General features: G+C 47.0%; 1 protein-coding gene and 1 pseudogene across 2 annotated transcripts in view; one reads left to right on the top strand and one right to left on the bottom strand.

The window, feature by feature from the left end:
- Positions 1–20862, bottom strand: part of MYOF (myoferlin) — a 142416-nt gene that overhangs the window by 7386 nt on the left and 114168 nt on the right. For both annotated transcript variants that reach the window (XM_024563408.4, XM_024563409.4), the window contains 10 exons: positions 20413–20511; positions 18685–18810; positions 16649–16804; positions 16083–16174; positions 11743–11913; positions 10522–10670; positions 8201–8340; positions 5906–5994; positions 5722–5817; positions 1908–2049 (listed from right to left, as the gene is read on the bottom strand). In XM_024563408.4, the coding sequence (XP_024419176.2) occupies positions 1908–2049; positions 5722–5817; positions 5906–5994; positions 8201–8340; positions 10522–10670; positions 11743–11913; positions 16083–16174; positions 16649–16804; positions 18685–18810; positions 20413–20511 (1260 nt within the window). The remainder of the gene's footprint in view (positions 1–1907; positions 2050–5721; positions 5818–5905; positions 5995–8200; positions 8341–10521; positions 10671–11742; positions 11914–16082; positions 16175–16648; positions 16805–18684; positions 18811–20412; positions 20512–20862) is intronic.
- On the top strand, positions 12903–13178 carry LOC112307345 (large ribosomal subunit protein eL37 pseudogene; annotated as a pseudogene).

Genomic DNA, 20862 nt, shown 5'->3' with positions numbered 1-20862 from the left:
CTCCTGGAGTTTAGGGAGTGATTGTATCTCCCCCTAGAAGACCACTGCTGCTTGCTTGGATTATCGTCCCAGAGCCAGGATGTCCTAGGCCAGCCCACAACATCACCTGCTGGGGCGTTATGCCTGCCCAGGCACCTTCCGCCCTGCCCACACAGACGGCTGGGCGGTCATTTCACTAGGGCACAGATGTTCCTTTTTCATCACTGCAGATTTAAATTGTCCCGGCAGGCTGACTTTTGAAAAATATTGCTGAGTTGTCCATGCTGTGGTCAATGAAGAACTCCCAGATTCCTCACACTAGTTAGGTGGGGGGAGGCCTGGTCCCTGCCTCTGTCTAGGCAATACTAGCCAAAAATAATCACACCCCCACGGCCTAATTACATCTAAGCTCCTCTAGCCCCAGAAGAAAGGGACATTCCCCAATGCTCCATGAATTTGAAGGATGATTGTTGGGTTGTTCCTCATTTTTCAGATGACATTCCAGGAATGTTCCCCCTGGCAGGACCCAGGGGGCCTGTCTGTGAAGGGCGTGGAAGCCCCCTCTGCTGTTGTCTGGCCCCTCCTGGTTGTCATGTGGGGGCTCAGGCTCCAAGTACCACTCAGGGCACTGGGAGGTCCAGCTGCAGATGTGGGCAAATGGGAAAGGAACCTTAACTAAAGGCCTAACTGACCCCAACTCCCTCACCTTCCTCACCCCAGTCTGCCTCTCCATCTGAAAGTGCGCATGATTTGACATCAGGTTGAGCACTGTGTCGCTAGAAAATGCCCTTTGAAAGCATTCATCTCACCTGGCGCAGAAGAGTGCTCACTATACATCAGCGCTGAGTAGGACTGGCAGGGGGTAGGGCCTGGCCAGATGGGACAGAGGCAGGTATGTTTTAATCAGGTGTTGGGGAGAGGACGTGCCTGGGAAGAGCTAGGGAAAGTTTATAGACTGTGGGGGTAGAAACAGGATGGAGGACCTACAGAAGGCATCTGTTGCTATTGCCTGCCCAGGTTTTGGGCCCCTGTTTTGGGATGAAAGCACCCAGACTTTTCTTGGAGTCCCGTCGTCTGGTCCATGCAGTTTGGGAAGAACTGTCTCCATCCTTTACTCCAGAGCCAGCTGGAGCACTGCATCCCCAGGGAGCACTGGCCGATTCAGGAATGGGCACGTGCCCCGAACAAGCAAACGCAGTGTGGTTGGCACCATAGGGGAGTTGTTCTCTTTCTGCTGAGGGTGCTGAGAGGGCAGGATATGAGCGGGGCCTCCACCAGGGACGGAGGCCCACAGAAGGCAGCGCAGAGGGGCAGAGCAGTGAGAGCCATTTCTAAAGACATCAGTCCAACCTGGGACCCAAGCATTGCTTAAAGCCAGCCAACCCTGGACTTTTTTAGTAATGTGAACCCACAAATCTCTTTTTTGGTATAAGCCAGTTTGAGTTGAGTTCTGTAACTGAGAATCTTACAAATTAAGACCTCCAGGGCCCTAAACCCTCACAAAAATTCTTCTGAAGGAAGGAAATTTTACCTACTTGAATATTTTGCCACTGTTTGGTTACTTAGTCAAACTGTTCTGCTTATCGTGGGGAGACATTGGTTTCCCAGGGACATAAACATACCCTTGGGTTGTTGTATATATCGTACAAGAACCCCACATCTACCCTTTACCAGATCCTTCCCACTGCGTCCAACGTGTTAGGGAAAGAAAAGTTGTATCCCATGTACTTCTCACTCCACAAAGAGCTCTCATAGCTGTGTGCCCCTGGGCAAGTGCCCACACCTCTGTGAGCCTCGTAGTCCCAGTCTGTACCAACAGGGAGCTGAACTCATGACCGCTGAGGTGCTGAGTGGCTCCAACATTCTGAGTGTCTGCGTTAAGAAAGACCCATGACATCCACTTCCCATTGGCATATTTCAGAGCTTACTTTTTTAGCAACAATACAGAGTTGTTCAGCTGGGAGGTAGTCAAACGGGAAAACAAATCTCCAGTTAAAATTCCCCTCGCCATCCAAGGACCTGTAATGGACATCTGTTTTCTGTTTGTTTTCCTCATTGCCAGGAATCCAGCTGAAAAGCAGAGGCAAACAGACTTAGCTTCGTGTGATTGACAGGTAATCTAGCCGCAAAATTGTGCAGTGATTAGGGGAGTGAAGGGCAGGAGAATTAATGCACTTTTCTTGGGCAGCTTCCAGTTATCTACGGAGCTGGGCGCTGATTTATGAAAGGGAGGTGCTCTGTTGCATCCAACACAGGTTGTAGCCAAATAAAATATAATTCCTCTAAAACCAAAGCAGGAAACCCTTTAGACTTCACTTAACAGGGATAAGGTGAAATTTTCTGGAAAATATCAACAACTAAGCTTCTATTTTGGGAACGTTGGAGCTGGCTATGATTTTAGTCTTCAACACTATAACTCATCATTATCTGTCATCACTGCTGATAGGCTCAATGAATATGACTTAGTTCTGAACTTTAGCATTTCCTTTTCCACATTTTACATAAGCAAACAAAACAGGCATGACTCCAGTAATCTTACAGCTTCCCTTCTTTATTATTCTTAGATTCACTGTGATCATATTAATGAGACTAGCAAGGGAGATTTGAGTGGTTATTTCTCAACTTTTGACATTTGAAAAGTTTTCTTGACTTGTGCCTGGCATGGAGCAGACACTAATTAAATACCTGTTGAAGGAATGAATGAATCTACTTGCCTGAGAAGCTGTCACATCTGCCTGCTACTGGGAAAACTGCTGGTTTGGAAGCCAGGAGAACACTGGATTTTAGGCTGGTAAAGTGGTTGAATGCATGATTCTCAACCCTGACTGCACATTAGAACTGCATCAGAATCAACTGGGGAGATTTTAAAACCATTGATGCCTGGACCCCACAGACAGAGATTCTTGGTGGGAGGCAGGCCTGGCTGTGAACTTGCTCTGCCACTGACTCTCTAAGCTTCATCTGCCATCGGTTAAATGAGGCTAATGATATGCACTCCCTTCACAAGGTCAACCTGAGGACAGATCGTGACTTGGAAGGGCCAGAATGGGTAGGGGGAAATCCTTAACTCAAGTTCACCATCATCTGCTCTGAACCAGGTACTTCTCATGCCTTTTTTTATTCTTCCCAACTCTCTACATATTTCCATTTCTCAGATGAAGAAGCTGAGGTTCAGAGAGGCTATCTAACCTGAATAAGCTCACACAGCCAGTAATGTGAAGAATTAGGTATAACTCCCAGTCTGTCTGTCTCAAAAGACCATGAAGATGACAAAGTGCCAATATGAGGTCCCATTATTAGTAGCCGTATTAACATCAATCAGTTACATTACTTTTACTTTTTGCTGCTCAATTAATTGACCAGATAAGTTAGTTGAAAAGTTCCTTTTGACAATTAACTTCTAAGCCTTTGAACTAATTCACCAAAGAGAGTGAACACTCTCTGGTTAGGACCTCAGTAGCTTCACACCTTGACCCCTCCCCAAGTGTCAGCATTATCTAATCCCAGACCACTCATCCACTGCAGCTCCCCCTTCTCTTCCATTATTCCTCCCTCCCTCCCTCCCTCCCTCCCTCTCTCTCTCTCTCTCTCTCTTTCTTTCTTTCTTTCTTTCTTTCTTTTTCCCCACTGTGCAGCCCGCTTCAGTGCCTGCAGCCGGCAGGCTGGGCCAGGGTGCTCTGCCATGGGGCGCTGTGAGAGTCCTCTCTCTTTTATTAGTGAATCTTTTCACATTTAATTTTATATAGGAATCTTTTCATATTTTAATTTTAAAACAACTACCCGAAGTTTTTGTATTTGTGTACATATATGTGTAACTTTGTAGGTAATACCCATATATAGGTATTAGTAGGCATATTATTTATCATTTCACATATAGTATTTAGATTTTAATTCCAACTATGACATAGTACTTTAGGGGGAGCTTTACTCTTTGATTAGAGGAGTTTTCTTTCGGTTCAGTATCACCTGAGTTGTTTTCCCTGATTGGAAAAAAAAAATGCTTATGATAATCAAATAAATTTGCATATATGCAATTAGCTGGGATTAGTTTTCCTTGGGGATTGGTAATAAGATTCTGAAATGAGAAAGAATAACAAATTTGATGAAACACTCCCTGTTTACAGCAAACCTAAATGAGAGTAATAGTGTTTTTAACAAAGTTTTGATTGAAGACCACTTGGGATCCTAAGTGAAACTTTGTTCTCATTTTATGAATACATTCAATTCAAAAGGTCTTATCTTTTTAAATATCAAGGAACCTAACTTGGTCTATGTGGGATATCAATAATACTAGTTAATACATAGTGTAATAGTTAATTTTATGTGCCACTGTGACTTGTTATGGGGTGCCCAGATTAAACAATCTTTGGGGGTATTTTTGGATGAGATTCGAATTTGAATCAGTGGACTTGGTGAAGTAGACTGCCTTCTCCAATGTGGGTGGGCCTTGTAAGGCAGATGGAGGAGGAATTCACCCCTTTTTCTGCCTCGTTGATTAAGCTGGGATCTCATTTTATCTTCTCCTGACCTGCAGATGGCAGATTGTGAGACTTCTCAGCCTCTGATAACCATGTGAGCCAATTCTTTACATTCTCTCCACATACACACACACACACACACCACACATCCTACTTGTTCTGTTTCTCTGGAGAACCCTAATATACATAGTTCTTACTGTCTGCCAGGCACTATCCTAAATGCTTTGAGTAACTCGGTCTTCTGAATATTCCCGAGCAGTGGGTACTCTCATTATCTCCGTGTCGGGAACGGCAAACTTACTAACTAGTCCAGCTAGTAGGGAGAGTACCAGGGTTTCAACCCAGTTAGTCCAACTCCAGAGTCTGGCTTCTTAATCACTTTGCCATTCTGTACTTAACATCTATGGTCAAGGCACAACACAAAACTAACACCACCATGAACTATGTGGAACTCAATTATGCACGTGACGGAAAAATGAACAACTATGACTCTTTACAGGTTGGATGCAGGCACTCAGTAAAGGTTGGTGGAATCAGTGGTTTTTAAAAATTCTGCTAATGCTTCCTCTTTTCTATGGACATCAGCTGCTGGTAATAAAATGTATAGCAAATAAAATCTTGGAAGATTTCCCTGTTTCTAAAGCCAGTTATTCCAGATATAAAGAAGTAATAAAAGTGAACTGCATGACTAAGAAGTCTCAGAAATAACAAATATGCTTAATGAACTCAATAAAATTCACTTTTAAAAAAGAGAAATAAGGATATAGGTATCAGCCCTGGCTGGTGTGGCTCAGTGGGTTAGAGCATCGTCCCATACCTGAAAGATTGTGGGTTCGATTCCCAGTCAGGGCACATACCTTGGTTGCAGGTTCATTCCCCGGTCCGGGCACGTACCATTCCCGGTCCAGGTGCATATGGATGGCAACCAATCAATGTTTCTCTCTCTCCCTCCCTCTCTCTCTAAAAGCAATGAAAAAATGTCCTTGGGTGAGGATATAAATAAATAAATAAATAAATAAATAAATAAATAAAATGTATCAGCTCTTATAGTCATTAGATGCCTCTGCTCGCAAACAAGATTCATACAGGTTTTCTTTTCCTTCTGTTCTCTCTGCCTTTGTCTCTGGAGCTCCCTAAGCAGGTTGCACTAATGAGATACTGTCAAGTAACCAAGAATCATATGGTGTACACCTTTAACAGTGAAAACTAATTACGGAGAGGGACATTCCCTGAGTTTGTCACAGGTGCTCCATGCTAGCCTTACCCTTTAACATAGATGTCACTCATTTCCTCTCCTGTGATGCTTTTCTCGTCCAAGATAACATCCTTGGTGTTCCAGATGATCACACGGAGGTAGAATCTAAAAATGAACACATGTTGAAGGGGCTTTTTGCTCTTGTCCTGCACCAAGGCCCAGGCCAAGACAGCAGGATCTCAAGATTACTTACTTTTTGGCTTTCCGGGGTTTGATGTTGAAAGGAGGGCCTGGTGGCCCCAAACTCTTGGGGAAAACATCCACCCACATCTGCAGTTTTCCCTAAGCCATTCCAAAATGAAAAGAGAAATAAAATTATATTACAGGGGATAGAGACTACAATTTTCATTCACATTTCCTAGGTGAAACTATTTCTTTGGGCCTAAAATTTCTTAGTCCATGTAGACAGCAAAAAACAAACAAACAAACAAAAAAAGAGTAGAAGAACAAATCAAGATGAATCTTGTGCATTCAACATCATTTAGGCCACCCACTCCCTACTCTACCCAGGAGTCTCTACTGGCTGCATGTGTCTGCCTGTATCACAGTCTGAGTCTTCCCTGGTCAACAAGATGAGGGGCTTCCCAACACTAACACCACCTCCAACACACGCATGCACACAAACACACGTGCACACACAGTTCCATTCACATACACACCCTCTCTTACAACCACTTAAAGTCGGGCCCTTATTCTCAGAATAGGTCTCAAGAGGTCACTCGATTCATCATCCCACTGTCTACTTGATATCAGCCTCAGTGTTTTGACACCCAAAGGTTGTTTGACACTTACCTCAAGGCAGAAAATCAAAATGATGTAAAATGGTATTTAATTTTGTAAAAGAAAGACTTACAACATGGCATTTCCAAAGCAGAGACTCAAACAGTGACAAGAACAGTACTGTTCCCCAAAGTTGAGGACTCCCTGACTTCGGCTCACTAGTGCCACAACCCAGGAAGAGGCTGCAGGAGGGGAGGGAGGAAGCTTCGCTGACACCATGGCGCCATCTTGGTGAGGCCCTGCCCAGGTCTTTGATGGCCACAGACGAGGCCCATCCATCTGACTGGAACGTTCTTCCAGACAGACGAGGAATGCCATTAACAAACTCTATCAACCATACGAACCGATTTAAATTCCCCAAACTGCTTTTGGAGGTTCTGTACACTCTGCCTTCATGACAAAAACAGACTGGTCTTTAAGAAGGTTGCCAAGGAAACCACTAGATTGGCTTCCTAATGCATTGTGAGCGAAATGAATTAACTAGAGCTCTTGAAATAAGCTATATTTCACTGTGATCCTGTCACTCTTCCAACTAATTTCTAGGGCTCAGGGTTTCACAATGCATCAAGCACACTGCAGAACATTAGGCACCCAGGTTTCTCCTAAGACCCAGCCGCAGTCTGCCCAACGCGTTAGGTAGAGGTGATGGGGCAGGGAGCAGGAGGGATGGGCTACTGGATTCCCTGGGAAAGATCTTCCTTGCTTTGTAATTTCTTAAGACTGTATTCAGTTGAGGGGTGGGAGGAAAGAGAGAAGGAGGAATGGAGTCTTTGGAGGAAAGAAGAAAAATAAGAGAAGAAATGAAATGTGAAACAGAATAAAAATGTCAAAGTAACCTAGTAAATCCCGGCCACTTGTGGCCACTTTTTAGAGACAAGCTTGTCCACAATTGTGCTGTCTGTGTCAATAATATTTGTATCCATTAGATTAATATTTCTGAAAGTGAGATTTCCTAGCCAGCTGCATCAGAATCCTTCCAGGTACTTGTTAAAATTCAGATTCCCGGCCTCACCCCCGACCTATTGAATCTGAATCTCTGCAGGCACAGCCCGGGAGTCTTCATTACAGAAAGCTTCCTCTTGGATTATTTTGTCATTTGCCGTGTCTCCCCTTGTTTTTCTGGAAACTGATCGTCCCCATCACTCTCCACACGGTCCTTATGATGAGCCACTTTGGGCCCCATGGCCCAGCTTTTTCCCTGCTTCTCCTGGATCCTTGTTCAGATGGCACCACCTCACCCAGACTGGGCTGAGCACAGTTGCTTTCCCAGGCCCAGCCCTCCTGGCTACAGCTGAGTGGCCCAAGGGTGGACATTTGGGCCAAGTTGGGGGAACCTCTCCTTTCCACATTTGGAAGTAGATGGGACCATAGAATAACCCAGAACACTCAGAGACTGTCTGCATTATTCTCACAACATGGGAAGGTACCACAGGAGGAGTGCTGACTGAAGCCGACTCAGAGAGAGGGAGACAAGAGGCAGGGAGAAGTCCTGGTCCCAGTTTATTCTGAGTCATAATCACTCTCCTGGCTGGATTTAGTGAGTTACCTGAAAATTCTTACAATAAATTCTTCTTTGGGATGAGTTTCATTTCTACTCCTTATGTATCTTACAGCATCCAAAAGAGAGAAAAGAAACAAGTCTGTGTCCACGCTGCCCCTACCCTTGGTGTTTGGATGATGGGTCTTCAGAGACAGGGAGCCCCTTTACCTGAGAGATGTTGGGCTGGAAGGTGCTGTGCAAAGTCCTTGTTTCCACGTGTTCGGGGACCAGCCCCTGAGTCCTGAGGATGTGAAGGGCAAGACGCTCTTCTGGGGCCCCAAGGTGCTGGTGCAGGGTCTTGTTGGCTTCTGGAATGGAAAGCGGCATTGAAACAGGGATGGGCCCCGGGAACAGCTCCGCCAGACTGCCTGAGGGGCTTCCAGCACTTCCTCCCAGATTCTGCAAAATGGTCAGGCAGTGCCCCTGTGCGAACTTTGAGTTGAGAAGGAGTCATTGACAGAAATAGCCCCTGACCAGGGGCCCGGCCCAACCAGGTTCACACCTGACTTGTAGGCTGCCAAGAGCAAAGGGACCAGAATACTCCCGGATGTGTAAGAGCAGCCCATGTTTACTTCGTGGCAGAGGCTCCCAGCCAGACTCTGTGTCCCTGTGCCTTGCTCCTCTGGATTCAGAAGAAAACCACCACTTGGACACCTGAGCTGAGGAATGGCTGGGCTGTAAGGTGGGAGGGACTAAGTGCATGAAATGCTGCTTAGGAGCGGGCCACTGACCTGTAGGAATGCCTGTTTTGAATTTATGAGAAATAAACTTTCATTGTGTTAAGCCACTAAAATTCGTAAGTTCAATTGTCACAGCAGGTCATGTCACTTTGGCATTTAAAATACACAGCCCCCAAATTTTCTGATACTTCTCCCATTGAGGAGGGGCATGTATATCCTCTCTTTGAGTCTGGGGACACATTTGACCACTAATGAAAAAATGCCGTATGACTTCCCAGGCTAGGCATAAAAGGCCACACTGATTCTGCCTGGTGCTCCTGAGGCGCTTGCTTTGGGGGTGCCACTCACCACGAAGGGAGCTTGGGCACCTAGAGGCTGTCCTACAGAAAAAGCCTGAGTAGGTAGGTGCTCTGATCGTCAGCCCCAGCTGAGCTCCTGGCCAAGAACCATCATCAACTGCCAGCCACGTGAGTGAGCATCCTGGACACGCAGCTCAGTCCAGCCTTGGCACAACTGTGGCCCCAGCTGACATCTGACAGCAACCAACTCATGAGCAGCTCAAGTGAGAACTGCATGGCTGAGCCCTTCCTGAATTCCTAACCCACGAAACAAATGGTTGTTTCCAGCGGCTAAGTTTTGGAGTAATTTGTTATGTAACAACAGTAACTGGAACGGTCCTTATGGCTGATACAGCTTTGGGGGGTTACTTTTTGATTGTTTGCAGGTACTCTCATACACGAGGCCATGCTGCTTGCCAGTTTATTCCCAGTCCCTTTTGCAAGTTCTCATGTTCACAGGAGCACCAACATTTCTTAAAAATCTAATTATCCCTGATATTGACTAAGTCTTCTTCAAAAGGAAAGACAAAATATAGTTTATCACAATGTCAAGAACAAGCAGTTGTGGTTCCGGAAGCACTTTCACTCCCATGTGTCTTTGCTCAGCTTTTTTTATTTTAGATTTTATTTATTTATTTTTAGACAGGGGGAAAGGGAGGGAGAAAGAGAGGGCGAGAAACATCAATGCATGGTTGCCTCTCATGCATCCTCCACTGGGGACCTGGCCAGTAACCCAGGCATGTGCCCTGACTGGGAATCGAACTGGCGACCTTTCAATTGGCAGGCTGGTGTTCAACCCACTGAACCACATCAGCCAGGGAACGCTCAGCTTTCTTTGAATATCCCACGAATCCTCAAGGCCAGTCCCACCACCACCGACTCTGGGAAGCCGTTCTTGCCTACACAACACTGAATTATACCACAGCCCTTGTGCTCACTTAAATTAAGCTACTTCAGTCTCTGTCAGAGTGCAGCTAGCTCTCCATGTGTCAGGACAGTTAGTTTTATAAATTACGGTTGCGAGAGAGCAAGACCCAAAGTTCGGACGTGAGCCAGATGTGAACTTAGCGGATTCTTCGAAGCAACCCCGTGCCATCCCTGAGCCTTCTCACAGAAGGGCTGGAAGAATGATGGAATAAACTTGGTAAAGAAATTCTTGAGTTACCATCTGAGCACTTTGCATTACATGAAAATTAGTTAATTACTACAACTTTGTGTTCAAAGCTTGAATGCCTATGACCTACAAAGGTCAAGTGAAACATAAGACAGACAAGAAAATGTGTCCACATTGACACTTGACATGACAGCAAACCCTAGCATAATGGGCTTTTGTTAGACAGTCGTGTGGGGAGTCCCCTGTGGTGTAATTAGGGCCCTGCTCTGCCGGAAACCCTCCCCTAAACAAACCCAGGAACAGAAATGGGTTGTTATCACTTTGTAACCAGCTTGCAATCTATGGCAACGTGCTTACCAAAGTCAGCCAAACTGTAGTCTCGTCCTCCGTATCTGATTCTACTTCCATCTTCGGAAAGGATGGGTGTTGAGAAGCCTTTGAATCTGGCTACATTATTAAGCAACTGTGTTGGTCTCAATTGATCTCGCCAGGTATTTACTCCAGAGCTGTGAATAACATCACACACCGAGTTACTTCAGGCCACACAGGTTCTCCCCAGATTCAACCACACACTCACATATTATAGGAGCCCCGTGTAAGGAGGGGGCTGGGAATGTGCTCTACAGTTTGGATTTGCCTAGAAATCTGTTTCAAAGACCTAAAATCCACAATTATTTTGGGCTCAACCAACTCACCCTCTTTCCCCTCTCAACTTCCTCTTCTGTAAAAATGAGTTTGACTGAGATTGCCATCATCGTAACTCAGAGGCAAACTCAGAAAGTAGAAATTGTGAGCTATATCCCAGTAGGTACTGCAGAAAAGCACTCAGCTAAAGAGGGAGATCACAAAATTGATCTCTTGGGGAGGAAGTGTCTGGGAATCCTTGGTTCCAAAGGGCAGGGAATTCCTGCCATCACACATTGCCCATTCTCAGTCCCTGGCATCACGGAGGGAGGTTCAAAGAATGGGACCAAGGGGGCTGGTTCTCCAAACACTGCTCCTCCTGCCATCGCCACAGAGCGGCGCTCAACTCCAAGGGCCAGTGTTTTACACAGACTCCCGTGTGAATGGCGCCCCGTGGAGATGGGAATGCTTTGGCCCTGACTCTCTGGAAGATAACCCTACCATGGAAACCAGTAGGTGTCTGACTCAAAGGAGCAGGAAGCCAAGCACCCAGGGAGACGGAAAAGCTTCCCGGGTGCTGACATTAGAAGGAGCAAACTGTCTACATGTGTGGCCAGCACAACTGTGGGACTGAACTCGTAGTTTTATTCATTCAACAATAACTTGATTCAGTTATTAGAAAACTTCTAAGTGCATGAGGCACTTCGGATGTGAATCTAGTTTTTGAACTGTCGATTTTATGAAAACCTAAACGCAGATCAGGTCTTTCTTGTGAAGACTGCTGTCCACACTGAGATGCCTGAGATTTGAGAATACAACATTGGGCGTGAAGACAATACCAAAAGTGTAAGAAGTAAAATACCTCACTGTTAAAAACAGTTACATGATGAAGTGGTAACATTCAGGGAATGATGGATTAAATAAAGTACTAAGGTTTGTGAAAACCAAGCTTACACACAGTACTGCTCAGGGATGCCGCAGTGGGACCCAAACCGGGAAAGGAACCGGTTTTCCAGATCGATTATCGTTTCCCCCACTTTTTCATCACGGGTGAAGGTGTCGTAATCGTAGACAGAAATTTTCAGGTCTTTTTCTTGAGGTAAGTAGCAGCTCAGTTCATACATCCTAAAAAGACAAATGCAAGGTTAGACTCTGCGTGGTCCACCCAAGTCATGTCTCAAACGCCCGGGCTCTGCGGAGAAGCCCCAGGCAGGGCTGTGCCTGCCGAAGAGGAACGTCCTGACTGGGTGACCGGACGAGGGGGAGCGGGTAGGGTACTTGGTAAGTAGTACGTCCTTCTAATGAGAACAAGAGATTATATACACCTGCTCAGGAGAAGATCACGGGCTTTAAGCACCTAAGTTCAAACCCCAGCTCTGCTGCTTACTAGCTGTGGGACCCTAGGCCACTTAACCTCTTCGTGCTTAGTTTTCTCATCTGTAGAATGGTGATGATACCTACCATGCAAGTCAAGTGCAAAAATGTTTAGAAAGCAGTTGGCATGTGTGCATTGCTCAAAACCCAAGGGCTGTAATAATAATTATTATTTTTTAAGATTTTATCTATTATTAGACAGAGGAGAAGGGAGGGAGAAAGAGAGGGAGAAAAACATCAATGTGTGGTTGCCTCTTGTGCGTCCTCCACTGGGGACCTGGCCCACAACCCAGGCATGTGCCCTGACTGGGAACCGAGCCAGCGACCCTTTGGTTCACAGGATGGCACTCAGTCCACTGAGCCACACCAGCCAGGGCATAATAACTATTATTAATTATAATATTAACACTACTAACACAAGCCTATCAAGTGGGGCACCCAGGCATCCATCTCTGCCTAGCTGGGATATTAGTAAGGTGCAGGCGCCCTGACTTACAGCCCCTGACCTGTGCCCCTGCTCTGCTCCCTCTTCTGCCTGAGCAGAGACCACCGCCCCATAGAGCACGGGGGAGGGGAGAGTGAGAGCGGAATCCACCAGCACCAGGCGAAGTGCAGGGTGCCGAGAAGGCTCCCACTCTCCTCCCAGGCCCTCTGATCCACCACTGGTTCTTAAAGCCTTTCCGTAGCATCCACATTAAAATGCAAACACTTCTATCTTTGGTCTCAGTGGCAGAAGCGAGATGACAAAAGGGACGTCATCATTCGGCAAGAGCTGCAACAAGATGCACACACTGGGCCACCGCTGTGGCCTGAAAGCCTACCACCTGCAGAAGTCCACCTGCGGCAAGTGCCAAGCAGAAGAAAGGCTAACCGACAAAACACTACTGGTACTGGTCACATGAGGCCCCTAAAAATCGTGCACTGCAGATTCAGGCATGGAGCCCCATGGATTCCGTGAAGGAACACCACCTAAACCCAGGAGGGCAGCTATCGCAGCAGCGTCCAGTTCATCTTAAGGATTTCACTGATTACTCCCGCAATAAATGTTCTGGTGCCCAAGAAAAAATGCAAACACTTCTGAGGTAAAAATAAAAATTAAACAGTGCTTTCTGTGGAAGGCGAGCAGCGTGGTACAGGTTCTGTGAGGGAGATAAACCCAATGGAATAAGCTCCAGGAGGACGGGTTTGCTTCTGTGTTTGCACCATCCACAGAGGTACGGGTCCCCTAGCAGGTGCCCAGTGAATTTTGTTGGCAGAAAATTGAGAGGCCTCTCCCCTCCTTTCTCCTTGGGCCTCCTCCCCTTCTCTTTGCGCTGGGGTGTGTAGACTGGTTCCTGCCCGAGGAGCCGGGATTGTTGATTAATCCGTATGAGCAGAAGGGTGTGTATCAATGGGGCTCTGGAGGAAAGCTTCCAGGACGTCTCCTGGATAAATCTCAGCGACTCCCCCAGACTGTGGCAGCCGAGCAGGCGCAGCAGGCACAGGAGAACAGGTGCTTGAATCCTGACCACACGTGAAGCACTGTGTCCACACGCACCCTAACACCACAGTCCCGACAGCGGATTCCCAGGGACAGGTAGTATGTGCCACTGGATTAAAAGAATTCTTGGGTTCAATGTAAGATTGAGAACCACTTCCTTTGACATCCCCCGAGCAAACAAAAGGCTCTGAGAGGTCCATCTTTGCCAGCCCAAGCTTCTTGGTTTGATAAAGAAATGCTTTTTTTCTTGGAACACACCAATTAACATTTTTATGGAAGACACTGACCTTCCATTGAATGTGAGCTGGTCATGATGTGGTTGGACACAATGAACAATGGCTAAGGACGGGAATTTTGTCTCTTCCCAAATTCCTGCCCCAGAGTCCCTGAGAGTCTTGCTGAGAAGACCCTCAGCCCCTAAGACTGAGGCCAGGGACCACAGTCGTCTGAGGGCTTGCAGAGCTGGCATCTCCTTGGCCCCACCTGGCTGGATGGGGAGAAGTCTGCAAGCCTGCCAGGCAGGGATTGGCTGAACGGAGCCTGACAGCATCACTTCCTCCCTGGGTGGCTTGGAGCAAGACTTTTCCTGTCACTTAATTAAGCTTGTGCTTGGCTCCTTTGAGACAAGCGATTCAGACAGGGCCGCCTTTCTCCCTCAAAAGCTGGCTTTCTCCGCTTCCCTGTCTCCCTCACACGGAGCCCTCCTTCCTGCCCTGCGTGCCTTTTCCTGTCTAGACCTCAGGGCTGGATCTGCAGGAGAAGAGGAAAACCATCACTTTGCCGTGCCAGAGGATTACTTCTACTCCCTGGCCCCGGCACGGGGCCTCGGGGTGTGCAGCACAGAGGGTGAGCGCGCATGCGCGTCCCGGAGCTGAGCGAGGGCAGGGTCACCTGTGCACGGGTATCACAGGGTGTGAGCGAGGGGACAGTGGTGTGTGCGCACCTGACTTTGAGTGACAAAGACTTCCTTGTGTGTGCACTCACGTGCACATTCAAATGCACACAGGGGAGACAGAGAGGGGATGCAAAGGGTGTAAACCAACAAACATGAGTGGGAAAGGAGAGGCTGGGTGAGAGGATAAAGCCAGAAATGAACAGGTAAGGCACACGTCAGACAAGACCGAAGTATTCTTCTGCTTGGCAAGATTCTTGGAAAATAACACTGTTTTCACAAATGTTTGGGTTGAGGAACATTTTTCTATAAGTAGTGGCTTTGCCATGAACACGAAACATTACCAAGGGTTTTGGAAAAATCTGGGGCTTGGAGTTGGGAATTTCTGCCTAAATCTCAGTCCCGTAACATACTGGGTCTGTGGACAGAGCTCTGGGGGTCTGTTTCCCTCACCTGTCAAGTGCGCCCCTCGTCCCTGACTGGACATGGGATGGCAGTCACACAGGGGCAGCCACAGAGAGCACGGCGGGGACACCGTGGGGATGCTGCAGTCAGATGCCCGGGTTTGAGTCCTGACTCTGCCTCTCACCAGCTGAGCACTTTAGACCCCGATTTTCTCTGTGCCTTTGTTTCCTCTGATGTAAAATGGGGCTAAACAACAACAACTCAGAGTTGTGAGATTTTTGAGATGGTTTATATGAACGGCTCAGCATGGTGTCTGCACACAGAAGTTAGCTAATAACAGCTATTATTAAATATGAACACAATTCATAACTGCAACGTGCCAGCCCTGTGTAGAGGTCACTTGCATTCGCCTTACCCTTGAGAAGGTTCTGATGAGAACTTCAGACAGCCCAGAAACAAGTCTAAAGTGGCAACGATGAAGAAAATGATGCTGTTTCAAGAATCTTTGGGGACAGAAGACAGAGGGGCAGGACAGTGTGACCCCACCACTTTCTGTCCCCTCCTTCGTCTTCATCGGGTCAATAACACAGGGGTGGGCAAAAGTAGGTTTACAGTTGTAACACAAATAAATGATACAAAAATTAAGGAATAATGACACAAAATTAACTCTGCGTAAGCCTCCTTTTGCCCAGCCCCGTATACTCACTGGATCACAATGGTGGAATTCACACATCCCAGAAATCAGGGCCCAAACTGGATTCAGGGAGCGAGAACCACATTGTCACCACAGGTAAGGCACCTGTTACCCAACTCTCCCTTCTTGTCTGGAACCCAAAGGTATCCGATTCCTGGGCCTTGCGCCTGCCCCTGCTCTGGCACCCGTGTCCCCAGGACTGACAGCAAAGCTCTCTCAGAGGAGTCCCTCTCATGACTTGCTTTATTTTCTTCCTGGCACTTTGCACTCCTGTGGAATTCTTCCATTTGCGCATTGTCACATTTATTACCTGCCCTAATGACTAGAATATGTGTCTAGTTCACGGTCACAGTTTCAGAGCCTAGACCAGAGCTCAGCACATACCACATTCTTAATACGATGCCACAAAGAAATGAAGTGTCTGCCGAAAGCAGAGAAAAGTGTCTTACCTGCCAAAAACCGGGTTGAGAGTGTTGGGTATGTAGTGGTCCCGATCCTCGATTACTTTTTTGCCCAGTGTTATTTTTATGTAAGGGTCACACTGTGAGGACAAAACAGATGGTGTGTTATGGCACCATGAGGGGCAAGCTCAAGTCACTTCCTGGGACAGGCTCAGGCGTGCCTCTGCAGCCACTCCCAAACTGCAGCGAGGGGGCGACGTGGCACCCATGCACCTCAGACAAGGTCTGAGCAATGTCTCCACTTGGGTGGCACACAGCCAGCACGCCTCTGAGAAGCAGAGTGGGGGAGGGGGCAGTGGCAGGGAGGAGTGACAAGCAAATCTCCTCCAAGGGCACATCTGTAAATAGAGAAGGAGGACCCAGAGGATGGAAGCCCCTTCAAGCTCTTAGAGAAATGCGCATTGGGACAATCCTCTCCTGAATACATTGTTTTGATAAAGTATCTTTCCCCCAGTGAGATAACAGACGCCCCAAAAGAAAGAACATGACAATTACTGTGGTTGATGACTGTAATTATTTTGCTGCTGGAGAAGAACCCACACCCAAACTCTTACCAGGCCATTGTTGTCCTGGGGCTGGAGATCTAAGCCTCGAACAATGTAAATCCTAACTGTGCATTCCTGCGGGATGCTGTCAGGTAATTCCCGAAACTGCCTGGGAGGGGCTGGCACGCTGGGGTCATCGGGCAGGGGGTAGATTCTAAAGGAGCCCTAGAAAAGAGACATACACAGATGTACTCACAGGGCCCTGGGCGACCTGGGCAGAGGGCTCTGGGCAGGGCCCTCCTCCACCAGGACACCCCAGGACAGCCACAAGGGTTGTGCAGTTGGGTGAGGATGGGCTGCCTTTTGTGAAAATGACAACATGTATTTGTACTTTGCACACTTCCAGTAGGGAAAGTGAAATGATAATGTAATTATTTAACAGATTACAGGGGAGAAGAAAGGACAGGGCAGAAGCAGGGAGACCAGGCAAAAGGTGGAGGTGGCTTGGACCAGTATGATGGCAAGGGAGGTGGTAAGAAGTGAAATTCTGCACATATTGGGAAGGTAGGAATAAAGGGATTTTTTTTTAAATCCCATAAAGTACTAGGGTGATTTTCCTTTTCTTGTGTCACCCCATTAGCGGCCCCCACTCCAAGGCAAACACCTGTTCATCCCTCAGGGCCCAGCTGAAAGGTGTCTCCTCTTCCAGGAAACCTCCCTGACTGCCCTGGGCTAGGTGTGTCTCCTGCATGCTCTCATCTAACGCTGCACTCACCCGTCTCAGCACCGCCCTCTGTGTGGTGATTGTCTATTTATTGTCTACACTCTTCACTAGGCTGCGAGCTTCCTGAGGTGAGCAGTATGTCTTTTCACCCCTCGATCTCCAGGACCTAACACAGGGCTGGGCATGCAGCTGGGGCACAAAGAATGTTTTTGGAATGAGTGAGCCACCAGGCCCACTTGAGACGCCACATATTTTGTCCTGAAACCAGTTTAACTACCAGAGAAAACACTAAAGTTGGATTCCGAGCACGTGGGTGTTAGTTCCAGCTTTGCTCACTCAGCAAAGAAGCCTGAAGGAAGCACCTAATATGTACCACACACTGGGAACCTGGAAATAAACTCAAGGAGCCCAGTCAGGTGCAGAGATAGCTCAGGTTTGACTCCCATGCCATCTTTGACTGCTTGGTGGGAAGTTGTAACCAGGACTTGGAGACCTCCTATAGGATTTAATGCTCCGATCAGTTAGCAGTGTCCGCTAGTGGAAAGGAATGGGGAGCAATGGCACAGCTGCCATGGATTTGCCAGCTGCCATGGATTTGCCAGCAGTGGTTGGAGGGAGGAGCCGTGGTGAAAGCAGAAACTTACAGAGTGAAAGATGCTTTCACAGGGGCGGGAACCCAGATCTAGGAGAGCCTGGAGCAGGAGTGAGTCACTCAGCCGGAAGCAGTCAGGGAACACTTCACAAAGAATGTGACATTTGAGCTAGCTTAAGAGAATGAATAGGAGTTTGTCAGACCATAAAGAGGGAAGAAAGGGCATCCAGAGAAGGAATCAGAGCCTGTCCTACATCTCGATTGTGAGAAGCAAGGTGTGTCTAGGGCTTGGGAGAGGTCCTCCTGAGCTGGAGGGTGTGGTGGCAGGGGAGACAAGTAGCTAAGTAGCTTGCGAAACACTGGCTCACCTTAGAAATGAGTTGGTCTGGTAGGAAACCACAAGGTGTCTTCAAGCAGACAAGAAACATGATCAGATTTGGTCACATGGGGGAATGGACTGGAGGGGACGAGAAAGGTGGCAAGGACGATCACTTGGGAAGTTGCCACATTGGTCCTGCCGAAAGCCTGGAAGGGCAGTGAGCCTGGGGAGGGGCACTAGAGAGGCTGAATCTATAGGATTCAAGGCTGCTTGGCATGAGCAGGGAGGAGAATGGCTTTGAGTGTTCTTTTCCCAACCCTGCCACCCTTTTTCTAGGTAGCACCTCCTAGCATGTTTCAGATGTCAGCGGACATGAGCCTACCCTGCAGGCTGGCTGTCCTTCAGCCTAGTCCTATAAAGAAAACAAAGGTGGATTTTAAGTAGGACAAACAAATACACATTTTACTCACCTTAAACTCTCCTACCACAGAAGGATCTTCATTCTCCTCTGATTTGCCCCGATACAGCTTGAAGGTATCTGAGAAGTCCGTCAGGCCCTCAAACTCTGCTACATTCTCGAGTTCACAATTATATATCTGAAAACCATCAACAGGTTCTTAATTTCTCATTAAAGTACAGGTGGAGTCTAAAAATCGAAAAAGACTGATAATACCAAATGGGCATGAGGATGTGGATGGAGCCATTGGGATTCTCATCTCCCTGGCAGGAGTGTGGAAAGACACAACCACCTGGAGCTAACTAGCCACCTAGTCTGTGATGCAGAAATTGCAATCCTACGTAATTGTCCACGAGAAATGAAAACAAGTCCACATGGGACGGGAATGTCCGTAGCAGGTTCAGCAGCAGCAGAATGGACAAAGTGGGGCATATCCACACAAGGACAAAAAGGGAAAATCACTGTGCACACAACAGGATGGATCCCAAAACCACTATGTTGGGCTAGAGAAGCCAGACACACACAGGATATGTATTGTATGAGTCCATTCATACGAAGTGTAAACACAGGGAAACTCATCTGTGGTGATGAGTTCAGATCTGTTGTCACTGGGAGGGACGAAATGTTGTGGGGAACTGACAGGAAAGGGGTACAAAGGAGTTTTCCATGGTGATCGAAATGTTCTTTGACCTGTTTTGGTGGTAGTTTACATAAAAGTATACAACAATCAAAACTCATTGAATGGATTACTTCATGTATGGAAATTATATCTCAAAAAAACTGGAGGAGGAGAACAGTGAGGGGAAAGGATCAGAAGGAGGGAAGAAGAAAGGGAAGGAGAAAGGAAAGAGGGAAAGAGGGAGTCTGGACTATGGGACAGATCCATCAGACCAGTTTGGCCATTTTTCTCAATTAGTGGTTCTTTACATGCTGGTGTTTCTTTTTTCTTTTCTTTTCTTTCATATTTTTTTTACTGTTGTTCAGTTACAGTTGTCCCCATTTTCCCCCCATTACTCTCCCCTGCCCTACCCACCCCCTAGATGCTGGTGTTTCTTAAGCTGCATTGAGATGTTATGACCATAACATGACAGAATACAGGTTTTTCTACTTTGATGGAAGCCCATCAAGTTTAAAAGTTTTTTTTTTCCTCCTATGCTTTGTTCTGGAAACTTTAGCATTTGCTCCTACTTCAGTGTATTATAGTCTGAAAAACTGAATGAAGAATTGGAAAACCCAAAACATTAACGGAAGAATCATAGTCAGACCTGCCTAGCTTAAGAGCTTCTCTTCCTCCTGGACACGCCCATCCATGGCTGGGACTGAATGTTGCATATGTGTAATTGAATCAATGTATTAGCTACTGAAACAGATGACTGTTTGGAGGACTGAATGAAGCATGTTGACATTTCATGCTGCTCTGCAAGAACACTGTGACTTTAGATCTCCCTGTGTCAAATGGATAATTGTGGGCCTAACTAGTGTGGTGTCAAGCCATTCCCAACCCTCTGCCAGATGCCCCAAAGTGGCACTCACATAAACATACATCAACCACTGTCCTCAAGCCCCTGGAATCCTGGAAAGCTGAAAACCATTGCAAGAGGACTCAAGAACAGGCCTGAGTTGCTCCTGGCCCCTCCCCCCATCAGCATCCACCATTGGACCTCCCAGTCTTCTGCTTAGCTCTGCCCGTGTCAGTTTTAGTGATGTTGTTCCCCACCCACAGCAGCACTGGCCCAGGTACCTTGAGCTTGGAATAGCCTTTCTGAATATATTGTCCACATTTTTCAAGTTCCCCTGTGGAAGCATAAAATTTACTCCACCAGTCAACAACTTCTTCCTCCTAAAGAAAGACACGTCAAGATGGAAACACCTTTAGTGATGACCTAGATTTCCAATCAATGCAGGAAAACCCATATGTAAGAGGTACTTCAGAACCCGAAACAGGCAAGATTCTCTGACTTTTGTTTACATGCACAATGGATAAAGCATTCATAATTCCACCCAGAAGCTGGAGGTGAAATGATACTTGGCCAATTAAATGTGTTTATCACTTGAAAAGCTCTTTCTCCTAATGATTTTATTTGATTTCCAAAATAAGCCTCTTGTCCATATAGCTGTGGGTTTTAATGCCCACAGCTATAATGGATAATTTTCTTGCATCCTATAGCCACAATCAATTCATTTGTCTGTT

Source organism: Desmodus rotundus, chromosome 4 (genome assembly GCF_022682495.2).
Source record: "Desmodus rotundus isolate HL8 chromosome 4, HLdesRot8A.1, whole genome shotgun sequence".
NCBI lineage: Eukaryota > Metazoa > Chordata > Mammalia > Chiroptera > Phyllostomidae > Desmodus > Desmodus rotundus.
The sequence above is the reverse complement of the archived record's forward strand: the minus strand, read 5'-3'. Positions and strand labels throughout refer to the sequence as shown.